Below are 14,055 nucleotides of genomic sequence, written 5' to 3'. Positions count from 1 at the left end.
GACCACTCTTTTTTTTCCAGAGACAGTGATAAAGCTAAATACAATTTTTAATAGAAGAGTTAGATAATAAGGTTTTCATCCCTGAGAAAGATAAGTGCAATTCCATTTCTTATGCGTATTTTAAAGCTTTACATTCCCAAAGGGAGATTGATAAGCTAAAGATTAACATGACTGTGTTAAGTGAACTTTCTTGACAAAGCAGAAAAGACATAGGAAGGTAAACCAGATAAATAACCCTTTCATTCAGCCAGTTTCACATGCAGGCAATAAGCTGAATTACACAAATATACAAACATAACCTGCATTACCAGTTAAAATTTTGCTAGTGATTGTATGTCTGGCCCATATAAACAGGTTATGTTTGATAGATACTATAAAAAATAGATTTATTTAAGGGGAATGTTTTTCCTAGAGGGAGGGTAGCAAGCACTGTTTCTATATATTGAACTGGTAACTATCAAATTAAACCAGAAGGTTTTCTTCTCCTACTGTGTGCCTCTATATGCACACAGGTGTTAAGATTTGAGTAATAGCCTAATCTGCTGAAATACGGTTTAATTTCTTCTGATTTCACATCTCATCTTCTGCTTCATTATTTAGCTGTCTAGAAAGGAAATTAAAATAAGATGCTATTTGTTTTGGATATTAATCTCATAATTATCTACGATTCCAATCCTGAAAAAAATCATAAATCAAGGTAAACAGTAATGCTGTAAAATTACTAGTAATCTGTGTAGTAATTGCTAATTACCAATATAATTACTAATATCAGGATACAGAATTTTTGCATAACCCTCACAGGTCCACACTAACAGAAACTCAGTGAAATTTGTAAAAGAATTTTGAGTGGACTGGAATAATGGATACACCCTAAAGAACTGAAATGCTGCCCACTTTCCACTAGTAGAGGTGGGAAAGTGCTACTGAAAGACTTCCAGGTTTCTAGAAATTTTTCCAGGTGAATTTCATTCATTCTTTAGAAATGCCCTTTCAAGAATGATGGTATTATTGCTTGAATCAAATGTGCTGTGAAAACTTTATTCCCCACATACATTAAAAGATATGTCATAAAAATAAGCACACATTATAAAAATTATTTATAGCAGTTTGATTAGCCAAAATTCTCTCTTTGTATCCTGATACCAAATCTAAAATTGAGATTTGAGAAATTATTTGCAACTGCTGATATTTAAGTCAATAATAAATAAAATAATAAAAATAGAGCAGTTTACCATCCCTCCAAATTGATTTATAGATGGCAGAAAGTAAAGGAAGATTCTGTTCAGCCACCAACAGACATTTTAAAATTCAGAGGGAGCATTAAAATTTCTTGAGCAACCTGATATGTTTTTAAGATTTCATAATTTGTCTGGATTCACTTAAAGCAGTAAAAGTGCTCTTTAACAAAGCAATTCAGAGTGAGGGTAATACCAGTAGGGTCCTTAGAAAATAAGTATCTAAGAATGAGAAGAGTATTGTCTTTCTTGAATTGTACACAGGAAAAATGGTCAAGGATACACAAGAAACTGCAAACATACCTGTTTCCTGTCCAAGGACTACAAAGTCCTTCTCAAGGAACATTACTACAGAAGCATTATATGAACATACCCAAATCAATGCAATGCCAACAAGAACTGATGTGGCTGATCAGGATATTCTGTAAGAGCAATCTTCAGCCACTGTTGGCTGATATTCACAGAGCATAAAAGGACAAATATTCAATTGAAGAAACTGTGAAAAATTGCAACCATGAAAATATTTTTAAAATCGCTTTATTTTCACCAAAGATCATGCTTGGAATTCTCCTCAAAACATTTATGAAACTTTAAAAATTCTTTGTCAAATTCTCTGAGATTTTCCTGACCTCCTGAGACAATGATACTTCACCCCAAAATGCAACTGAAGAGCAAAACTTTAAATGGCAATTTACAAGACCAAATATATGGAAGTAAAGGTCCACGGAACAGTATTAACACTGGAGTTTGGAAATTACAGATTTTCAAGTTCTTATGATTTGACAGCTACCAAGCCTGCTCCAGAATAGTGAGAGAAGTTGTGCCTGCACTCGTACCAGCAAAAATAGAAAATAAAGCAATCTGTTCCCAGTAGGATCCCTTTCAGTGTTTTCTGTAAGCAGAGACAAGCTTCTTTTGAGTCTTTTGGAAATTTGTCTATTTATTAAACCTTTGTTTTTTGGAGCTTTCATTTTGCTTATCTCTGAAAAACAATCATTTGTTCACATTCTCCTCAGATGTGTTTTCTGAAGTCCTGCTGTAAAAACAAAATAACTCTTCTCAAATATCTCAAAACAAATTTTCACCTAATAGTTTCAATAAATTTCACTGAATTGCTATAGAACAAACTGTAATCTATAATTTTATTTCTTCTTTGAAATATTTCCTTTTTAAAAAGCTCATTAACTACAGCACTTTATCAAATACACAGCTTCAAGTTTATTTACTTATGTCAGATAACTTTTCTTTCTCAGATTTATAATTTGCTTAAAATAAACTACTGCACGGTTTGTCTCATTAAAATAGTAATAGAAGTTCAGAGTGGATATAAGTGAGCAACTTATGTCGTGTGCTTTGCTGTGCTGAAAAACATTGAACACTGCAGGAAATATTGAATATAAGAACTATAATAGCTCCAACTCATTTCAGACTCCTGCCAGCTGCCACCACAGCAGCAGCACCTCAGGGGCCCTGAGCAGGCTCCCTGGGAATGCACACGTGTCAAACAAACAGAAACAGAGAGGATGCACTGAAGGAAGAGTTTGGCATTACCTGACTGGAATCTGCCCTAATGGCTCTCTCTGACAGGGATGCTGCTGCTGCTGCTGCTTTCCTCACACCTGTAGCAAAGCTCAGAAGGCAGAGGCATGGTCTCTTCTCACTGCAGCACTTGGCCATCAGGCTGATTTAACACAGCATCAAAGCACAACCTGAGACTGCTGACACAAAACACGTGGGACTCTCCCTCCTTCCACCCTCCAAATATTTTCTGTTAACTTGGTGAGAAAAAACTTCTCAGCACAGCTGAGTTGAGCACCACTTTAGCAAAAGAGATGGGGCAGCACTGTGCAACTGAAGTAAGACATTCCAGATGGGATCATCTGCTTGGAACTTTATGCTGCTGGGGAAATGAAGCCTCAGTGACTGTCCACAAAGTGCCTTTACTTGGAAGTGCAGAAGAGTCCCCATATAAAATTCACTGTGACAATGCCCCTTTATTTCCAACAGCATCTAAAAGAACACTTTCCTTTTGTTCTGTTCTTGCAGCAGTAAGGCCCCATTAGCAGTAAATGCCACATCAAATCCCTTCATAATCTATTTGTTCTTTGATGAACTACACAAATCTACTTGGAAAGCCTGAATGGTAAATTCTCTTTGGCTGGGTTATGGAGCTAATTGCAGCTCACCAGCCAGTGGGATTTAAATTGAAACTAGAACATAAGCCAACAGCATCCACTCATGTGATGCCAGGTCCCATAGGCTGAAGAGTATACAATTTATTAAGATCAAAGACTGATTAGAAGTGTATATACTTCAGTAAAGCAGTCCTCATTTAATTACGCATGCTGCTAAAAACCAACAAAAGTTCTACATGTTCCCATCACAAGATATATGTTGTTTCATGGAAAGGAAAGAAATTGAGTGAGTTGGGTGAGAAGTTTGTAAACAACCTGACAAAAGTAAAAAAAGGTTCTGGTTCATATCACTGAAATCTCACAACAAAGATAAGATGTGGAAAGGGCACCACATCGACCCTTACTGCATCTCCCTGTTATAGGTATTAATGTACTGAAAATGCCTGCAGTTGGACTCTTCATATGCTCTGCAGATTAAATCTCTCATTGCTTTGCTGCCCTACATAATGAAATATTAAAATATTCTTGCTGTATGTCAAAGACACCAGGATTTTCTTAGTCAACAAGTATAAGCCAGCTCACGTGCTGACTGTGCAGTGACCCTTTCATAATGTCTCCCAGCCATGCAAATACACACATATATTCATCAGGAATGTCTTTTCCCATTTATACAGTAATTTGGTATTGTCATCTGTTGGCATAAAATACATTACATGAGAGGCTGAACATTTTATCTTCCCTAAAGCAGAATTAAAATAACGAGAAGTTATTTTATTACAGCAAACATTACTCAAAGTGTCAACAAACAAAGCCAAAAGCAAAAATTCTGGGCATTTTAATATATCCTGGATTTAGAAATATGGGACTGAAGGGTCTATAAACAGTGAAAGAGTCCAGCTTTTTCCCTCATGGCTGTATCAGACAACCCCAAATTGATAAAACTTCATCTTAAATGTACTGATAATGTTTTGCATTACTATTCCCAACAGAAGGTGTTTCAGGATGTTTTTTATCCCACGGTTAGAAATTAGCTTTTAACTTCCAACCTCGAATAACTCATGATCTTTTTGTATGAACCTGTTCTTGGTGCTCACCTGTTTCTGTAACTTGTGACTTCTCCCCTAAACAATACTGATGTAAAAAGCAGCAAATGGTAAATACATATGGTCTATGATATAGAGTAAACTAAAAAGATAGAATACAGCAGGAAACCCTAACACTGTTCAAAAAGCAACCTCTAGAAGCCAGTATGAGCTATAACAATTTAAATATTCATTTCAGACTCTTCCTTATTTTGGGATTTATGTTTTCTAAAGGAAGCTACACTTTTTAAGCACTAGGGCTACTTTTACTTTCATTCAGAATAAAAATGTAAAGCATAGCATGTTCTACAAGTATTGTGAGTTTAAAAGTTAGCTGCCACAAAAATAAACTAATGTGAGACACACCATAATTCAGTTTTTCTCCTTTTGATTTGATATTTTCTAATTATCACAGTAAGGTTATACTGTTTATGTTACTCTATAGGCTGGACACTTTCACTGTTTATAGTCCCAGTAGCTCACATCGTAATTTCTGAGGCAGGGTGTTGGGAAACAATAAAACATTGGAAAAATAGTAAACAGATGAAGCCAGCTTTAGTGCAGAACACAGAAACTGATCAGTGTTCATATTTTAAGACCAAGAAAACAAGACCATTTTAAAATCTTGTTCTCTCCCTGGAATCAAATTATACCAGGAAGTTGTGGTGCACAATTTCATCTCTTGTAGGACTTATAAAGCTTAATTTTTAGCATCAAAGGGAACAATACCCAAAGTATACTAAATGAAAAGAACTAATACCCAAAGTATCAGCTGAAGACTTCTCAAAGGTAAGCAGTGAGGACTGGAGAACCACCAGCTGCCAGGATCAGCAGCTCTGCAGCAGAAGGCAAAGGATGGAGCAAGGTGGGAGTGCCCAGACCCAGGAGCAGTGGAGTACCTGGAGAAGAGGAGCTGGGCAGGTCTGGTGCAGCCAGCCAGGGCCACAGAGATGAGGAGGGCTGGAGCTCAGTCAGGGAGCCAGGCTGGCACAGGTGAGGTCAGTGACAGAGAGCACAAGGCAAGGCCAGGTCACGAGGAAGACCCGAGACCAAGGCAGTAGGGGCAGCCCACGGGTGAGGAGCCGGCTACAAGAATCATTGCCTGGCACAAGAACCATGGCTTGGGCAGGCCCTGGGGGCATGGGCTGAGCTTCAGGACAGCACCCAAGCAAAGAGGCCAAAGAGCCCCTCTCCTTTTCCCCAGCACAGCCCCTGGGGACTGCCCAGTGCCATGACAGCAGATTCCAAAGGAAATATGACTTGTAAGAACCAAGGACAGAGCCTGCTCAACTCTCAGCCTGTGCACAGACTTCTTCTGAGAGCTGAACATCTGCTGTATGATACTGGCACAACTACAGAACCATCCTAAAAATGTGGTTTTCACAAATTAACCAAAGCTGTGAAGTGCAAGCCTGTCAGTTTAAAATCCCTTGGCACATACAAATATCTACTTCCTTCTACTACTTGGAGAAGCATACCTCAATAAAAAAATAATTAAAATAATGCTGCTGCAAGTAAGATCTTGTCCAAACAAATTTTTGAACACAAAATAATTACAGTATATTCATTATATTAAAAAAAACCTTAAACCTCCATCATTCTTCATTAGTTTCTAGCAAATCTGAAAAATTAGAAAACACATAATTTCTTTTATTTCTGTACATTTGACTGCACAATGCCAGAAAATTCTAGACAGGTATGACAGTTAAAATATGATCACATCATTATGTTTTGACTGGATTTATCACCATATAACAGTAATAGGGATTGGCTCCACGACTGTTTAAATCAACAAAAACCATCTCTGCCAGTGTCACTCCAAGGAAACATGGAAAACAATTCACTTCTCTTTGCTTGCTTGCTGTTGTTTAATTATTTAATTTTAAGCAGCTCTCTGTGGTATCAGAGAAGTTTCTGCTCTGATGTAAAAGAAAGGCAAGAACATGCAGGCAGGGCAAAAGGACAGAGAACACTCCAGACTCCTCAGCCTCAAGTCACAGTGTTGAAATTTAGAATTGAACAGTCACATTAAGAAAATACATCAATGCTGGAGTGGAGCATTTTAAAGTGCTTGTACTGGAGTGCTTCCCTTCTTAGCAACTCTGCCATCACCACAAACATCTGCCTTGGTATTTATATTTTGTGCAACTGTAATGATCTTTAGAAGTTTAATCAATCAATCACTTTTGATATCTGGAATTACAGGTATTTAATGACACTGCAGTTTTCAACTATACTATATTATTTTTAAATACTCTTTTTTAGAGGCTTCATATCCTGTCTAATTGTACACACACAATTTCTAGTTAGAAATATTTTAAGACACGTAAAAAGGCTGAAGGATAATCAGGTTTAACACTTTCAATTACATCATAGTTTGGACAAATCAAAGAGAAGCTTGCCAAGCAACCTGGCTCCACCTACCATGACCATTCATGTTGGTGTCATTCCACCTATTTTATCTCTAGTCTGCACAGCCCAGGATTCCAAAGCACCCTTACCTTGTGTCCTCATCCAGAAGATTCAAAGTAGAATTTACTTCAAAGTGTCATTTTCACCACTTAAAAATTACTTTCTTTTTAACATAAAGTCAGGATGATTTTACTGAAAATACTTGAATGGTGAATTTAAAATACAAAGAGGAAAACAAGCACAGGCAAACAAAACAGATCAGGGGAAATAAGGACATAGGAAAACAGTCCTGATATGAGACTAAACAAGAAGGAAAGGAAGGAAAAGTCTTTTGTCTTTGATTAAGTATTTGGAAAGGAGAGAGAAATTCTTCAGGAAAATAAATTTCCATAATTGCTCTGCTCACTTAGCAGTGTGATTCATGCTGCCAGACCTTGAAATGTGCAAAAATCAAAAGTGCTGGCTAAAACCTTAGGTTTTGGTTTTAGTCCTTAGGTCACTAATTTTTTGTCCTGGCTTCTTTCGAAAACAAGCTGCCTCTTGGGGAGATGGGGGTTCAGGTCTCAGATTCAGAGGACTGAACTCATCACTGTTGAATACCCATATGGAGAAGGCAAGATGGGTTGGAGTTTGGAGAAAAGAGCTTAAGGCAGAAACTTAGGAATGTACAGTTAATGCAGTGAGACAGGAGAGAAATCTAACCTAAATATAACCTAAATATAACCTGAATCTCCTTTGAGCATGAAGAAAGCTACTGCATCTTGAAGCTTCTATAGGTATCTACTATCTTACTAACAGACAGCAAGAAATAGAAGGGTACTGAAAGTCTTCTTGCTGCCATTCAAAATCTTTAAAAGCAACTTTATAATTCCTGGTTTTCCACCTAATCCTTTGCTGATTAAATAATTTCTAGTGATCCAGCTACAGGCCTGGTTTTCATCGCACTATTCCTATATATTAGACTTTTTTTTAATTAAAAAAAAAAAAAAAAGAAGAAGGTATGATTTGAAATGTCAAACACTGCTGTTCCTTATTACTAAGCTTAAAACCTTTGGGGATATTTTTCCCAACTGTAGTTTAACGCCTAAGCACAAATAAGGTCTGTTTCCAGATATGCTGTGGACTTGGTAATACAGGGAGGGTCATCTGCTGACATGGTGTTATCCTGCCAAGCAGAAAAGGCATGATGAGGCTACTATTGCACAATAGCTCTCAAAATAAATGTTGAAATTACTTTTGTATCTATTCATAGTGATACATGCTGTCTTGCTGCCCACCTTCCTCCAAGAAAGAGCTATTTTTAAAAAGGTGATTTATGCAGTTCACAAATATTTTTCTAGCTACTCTTCAATTTTCTATTAATGATTGAGATAGGATGAAGCGATCTGTACCAGCAGAGAAATAACTGAACATGTCATTATTCGTGTACTGAACACGAGACTGGATGGAATAACAGCTGCCACTAAAGTACTGAACAGCAGTAGAAAGCTTTAGCCCAGGTTGTGGAGACAAATACACATTAAGCTCCTGTTCCAATCAGGCAAAAGAAACAGAACAAGTGTGAATATTGTTCCAAGAAGCACAAAAACTTCTGACAAGTTCAGCTGTGATTTCCAGTGGAAAGAATTAGGCCATATCTTAGGAAAATAAACGTTCTCAAAGGGATGAGCCAGTAGGTTTTACCACACTCTTTTGGATTCACTGCCTTTAACTCTACAGAAGACTACATGAAAGGTGAGAATAAATGAGAATTTATTTAAAATAGTCAGTTCATATTTCCTGGCCCTCCTTTTAAAGTTAACAACCATTGCAAACAGGCACGTGTTGCTGTATTAACAACTCTTTCTTTTAATAAATCCAAACAGAAACTTGGAATTAACAAGCCTTGGCACTAAGAACATGATGACAGCCCACCACCTACATGGGAATGGAATTTTGTGCTGTTCTGGAAAGTGAGGTATGCTATGAAAACACAAACATTTTCTAATTTGTGTCCTTTGAGACACAAGACAGTTCTACCATTGTGCTGTATCCCCAGATAGATACACCAACTGGCAACTGAGGCATACATGGGGAAAAAACCCAAACAACAACCCCCAAAACACAAAGAAAAAAAAAATCAGTGGTCAGAAATAGGAGATGGGAAAAGCAGCCTTTTACAAAATGTTCAAGTACTTGCTTTAAAAACATCTACCTGACAACTTATCTGCACATTCCTTAACTAAGGAATTCCAGGCCACCACACCACCCCTGCCACACCAAAGAAAAGGGAGACACAAAAAGAGAACCTACACAAGGCCATTAGACAAGCTCTTCCTGATAGTTCTTACAGTCTTGTAAAAGACAAAGTTCTGCTACAACAGAAAAGAAGGAAGACAACTTTTCTTTTTGCCCATGAGCTTGCACGATCCTCTTCAGGGAAACAGGATGTAAGCCTATGAGCTTCTCGTGACAAGATTTGCCAAGTTTTATAACCATGCACTTTCTTCAGTCTCTCCCTTCTTCAGGCCAGTTGAAGCATCAGGCACTGAGTTTTCATTCCTTATCTCTCTTCCTCTCCCCCTCCTTCTGCTGATCTTCATATCCTTATGTGCACTATGACTGGAAAGGGCATCTGGTAAACACGAGCTTACTGACTCATACTTCTTACAAGGCACCAAAAAGCCAGAAAAACGGAACCTCCAAATATTTACTGGAAGTCAGGAGGAGAAAATAAGGCAGAAGAGCAGCAAAAATCACAGAAAACACACAGCAAAAAGGCTAATGGACTGTTGGAAAAGAAGGATGAGATGGTAGACAAAGAGTAAATCTGAGGTATAAATATTGGAATGCATACGGGAGCTAATAAGGAATGACAGAAATTCAAAATATAAAGGTAAAGGATTTTTGACTGCTAGCACAACAATCTAGTCCTGGTTAAACTTCAAACTCTTCAGTTCTCTGCTCACAGAAAGCACAAAGTAGATTTAGGAATTTACATGACATCCATCTGTACATATTAACCCCCTATATAACATGTGGTTAACAATATTAAATTAAACAGTATGTATTTGAAAGAAATGCTAAATTCTCATATGAAAGTTTTATTATTCCTTTCTATACACAATGAGAGGACTTTTAAAAACTTTCCCTGCAAAATATGACAAGAGAAAAAGATGGTCCTCAGTTTTCCATATATTTACATTCCCATTCCATCTTCATGGCTTCCCTCTATAAACCTGATGTTTACAATTACTTTTCAGATTTGTCCTCATTGTTTTCCTCAGCCTAAAGCTGTGACACAACACTCCAATCCCAATTTGCCATAGAAAAGCCAGGTGCCCAGAAGACAGGTTAATTACCTAAGAACTAATTGAAAGCCTCACTCTGTCATTTTCTGAACTGTGCATTTACAACAACCTTTGGTAGAACTGATTAAAAACTGCCTCAAATTAGTTATCACACACACTATACTTACAGAACAAACATACCACACCACAGGGTGTGACCGGCCGCATTTATGGTACCTCACACCACATTTTATGTCCTCAGAAAAGGGGAAAAATAGTTAAGCCTGTCCATATTCAAAACACTGCCTGCAATCTGATCAGAGCAATCATAATGAATCTTAACTTAATAAGACAAGCAAAACCTCAGGACTGTAATGAAGTTAAGTAGCACCTATAATACCATGTTAAACACAATTTTTCTTTTATCTAAACTACTATAAAAACTGAAAATCTTCCTTTTGGAATAATATTCTTTTTGGAAAGATACAATTAAATCATCCTAGTAGGAGATGGCATTGAGCTCATCAATACTGCTTTCTGTGACATAATTTAGTGTTCTTCACTATTGTTTTTCTGGTTTCCATCCATTTTTACTGTCTGATTGAGAGAAGAATGGATGACAACACATATTCTGAGGCCATTTGGTTGCTTGAGAGTAAAATTAAGGTTCACAGGTTGAGAAAGATTATTAATTGTGCCCTTATCCATAGCTGCTACAAGTTTATGATTCAAAGTCACTTCACAAACCAATGGAATGACTAAAACTAAACACTAAAAGTGTTAGGATTTAATGGCAGACAAGATCAGTGCTGAGGTACCCAGGTAACAGTGATGCAAAGTTGTAATTGTAATGAACAAGTAAACATTTGATGAGGATTGTGTTAGAGCATCTCCTTGAAAGATTAGGAGTAACAGATAACAACAGAACTAGATGAACTTCTTGGTCACAGCAGCTTTATTACAAACCTCCCTGGTCTTCTCTGGAGTTTGTACAGTGTCCAAGAGGACTGGAGTGGGGAATCTTTTTATATGAAGGTTTTTGTGGTTATAAAGGGGCCATGTTCACTTCTGCCTCCAGTAATTTAAAGATACTACATGGTGGGATCAGACTAGATGACTTCTAAAGGTTCCTTCCAACCCAAACAATTCCATGATTCTCTAATATTGGAGATAACTTACCACAGGCAGGCTGCACAAAAAGGTTCTCTGAATGTCTGATTAGGGGGTAAAAGCACAGTTAGTCATTCTTCCACTTGAAAGAAAATAGTATTTACCATGCAGCTTTCTTGGTACATGATTAGAATTAATTTAGAACAGAAAATACCTCAATTTATAATTTAGAAAAATATTTTTTTTCAAAGCAGACCTAGACATACCTAGTTGCTGAAAGAGAAGAGCCACACTGGTGCCTGTTACAGGAAGGCTATCGTGTAGAGGAGTCTGTATCAGCTGTCGGTCTCCAGCTCCCAAAGAAAACAATTTCTGCAGATAGAATTTTTTTCAGATTTAATTTTTGTAGAATGAACAAGCTGTCATCATATAGATACGTAATTCATACTTCAGAAATCATTTATTTTGTATACAGAAATTTAAAGTTAAGTAGAGATTTGAAAGATAATTTGGGGACAGTGATATGTCTCCTTGAATGTACAGCATGATGGTGTCTCCCTTGCATTTACACAACAATTATGGCTCTAAAGGCAGTTGAGCACATTTCTATTAATACAATAAAAAACCTCCCAGAGGGAAAAAAAAAAAGGTTTAAAATCCATTTAAAAAAAAAAAATGTACAGTATTACTAACTGAATTTCTTTGCTATCTACTGTCTTTGCTGTCCACATGAGTGTATTAAGTGTGAATATACTTGTGACATCTGGGTTTTGAAGAGGACACTGCTGCTATTCCTGTGCTCCTGCAGCACACTTTAAAGTAGAATTTTAACCTCAGTTACCTTTCCAGCACAAGAACTCACCTCCCTCAAGGGAGGCAGGAAATGGGAGTGAAAGGAGTGCCCCTGAGTATCACATCCCAAACAGCACTGCATTGCAAAATACCCTTGCTTTCCTGTGAGTAAATCCACATGGCATTCAAGCAGTGAGTGATTCCAAGCAGTCACCTCTGACCAGACTCCCATGGGCTGGGGGGCATTTCTGTATGGTAAATCTTCACTCTGTATGGCAGCACAGGTGGGGAATGTAGGAAGGCAGCAAGCTCTGGCTGCTGCACAGCAGGTTTTTAAAACCAAAAATCTCCCCAGTAAACCCAAACAAGACCCTGAGCTGTAGCAGAGATGCTCTGCCCCAGCACTTCAGATGCAGGTCAGTAACCCATTTCACAGCTGACTGTTTCTGGAAATAAATGATTCAAGAGTGTTCCCACTCCAAGACATCTAAATCACCATAATTTGCCTTCAGCCCTGGAAGCATAAGGCTTAAGAAAGAAATTTCTGATTGAAATGACAGTCTGACAGTAGCAAACTTAAGCTGGAAATGAGTGAGCATTTTATTTGAAGAGAGAAAGCAGAATGAAGAACAACTAGGGGAGGATGACTTTTCCTTCCTCTTCTAGCAGAGCAAGCAGCCACTGGGAAAAGCTGCATTTACAGACAGGCAGAAAAAAGAGAGAATAGAAGCAGAGCCAGAAGTTAAGTGGATCACCAAAACCAAAAATACATATTTTTGGCTCAAATGCCACTGGAAAAAGGGTTTTTGATGAGGAGATAAAATCTGATTACTCCCCTTCAAAACCAAAATCCTAGGACAGAAAAAACAGAGATATGGTGGCCTGGAGAGCAGTAAGGTACAGCTCAACTAAGCTGACACTTCCTGCACTAAGAGAAGATCCAAAGCAGCCAGGGCTATGGGAAAACCAGAACAGAATTAGGAAGTTGTAGGATTTAGGAAGAATTAGGATTTCAAGAGGGTTGAAAATCCATAGGTTGGATGGGAAGCTGTGTATGCAACTGACTTCAAAGTGTTGCCATTTGCACACGTAGTTCTGGTCTAGTGTGCTTATGGTCCTTATTATGTGTGCCTCACAATAAGAAACATCATTTCCCATCAGTGTCACAGCAGACAGCAAAAAGAAAACACAGAAAACTCAACTGACTTATCAAAACCTCACAAACATATAGGAATAATTTATAAAAAGTAAATCAAGAAACAAACCTGACTTTCTGCTCAAAGAAAGCACAACTGAAAAGCAGAAAGAAGTCTATTCACCAGAAAACTTTATTTTCATTTTTGAATGCGTGGGCTACTTGCAGTATTTAATTTCTCTGAGGAAACTGTATTTGAGTTACTTTTTAGCATTTAAAAAACAAATTATGAAAATAGAAATTTAAATGAGTTATCAAAGAAATGACCAGTGGAATCCTCAACTCCATCAAGGAAAACATGCATAAATGAACTGATATGAAGATTATGTTAAAAAATGGCAAAGAAAAAAAGCCTTTAAAAAATTTCTGTAGCAAGCAAAAATATTCCTGAACACTTTACCATTTAAAAACTAAACTTACACAAACTGCTTAATTTGTTAATGTGCCCTGTAAAAGCCAACTCAGTGACAAAATTAACCCTTTGACCTTATCCTGGAATGGAATTTTTGCTGTCTTTAGAAGACAGGCCACAGGGAAAGCACTCACAGGCCACAGGGAAAGCACTCAGCTGAACTATGATCTTTTTTCCTTCAAAAGTATCTCAAGAATTTATTTTTTGTTTTCTTCATAAATTAAATTAACTGGAAAAATACCCTTTCCCCCCCTCCATCCCCACCACTTACCTGAGACCCTCCAGAAGCAGGGACAAGGCATGAACACAGATTTGCAATGAGTGTCTCCAGTGACACGTTCAGGCTGTCCACATACACGGTGTAGATCAAGCCAAGGCAAGCCTAGAAAAGTTGACAAAATATATCAGACTGC

At 37.6% G+C, this 14,055-nt stretch overlaps 1 protein-coding gene across 7 annotated transcripts in view; it reads right to left on the bottom strand.

Moving 5' to 3' along the window:
- Positions 1-14,055, bottom strand: part of SBF2 (SET binding factor 2) — a 230,046-nt gene that overhangs the window by 101,612 nt on the left and 114,379 nt on the right. For all 7 annotated transcript variants that reach the window (XM_086894739.1, XM_086894741.1, XM_086894740.1 and 4 more), the window contains exons 5-6: positions 13,914-14,024; positions 11,510-11,615 (exon numbers count right to left, since the gene is read on the bottom strand). In XM_086894739.1, coding sequence (XP_086750865.1) covers positions 11,510-11,615; positions 13,914-14,024 — 217 coding nt within the window. The remainder of the gene's footprint in view (positions 1-11,509; positions 11,616-13,913; positions 14,025-14,055) is intronic.

This window comes from Cyanistes caeruleus, chromosome 6 (assembly GCF_971803275.1).
Source record: "Cyanistes caeruleus chromosome 6, bCyaCae1.hap1.1, whole genome shotgun sequence".
Classification (NCBI taxonomy): Eukaryota; Metazoa; Chordata; class Aves; order Passeriformes; family Paridae; genus Cyanistes; species Cyanistes caeruleus.
This window is presented reverse-complemented; position numbering and strand designations above follow the sequence as displayed.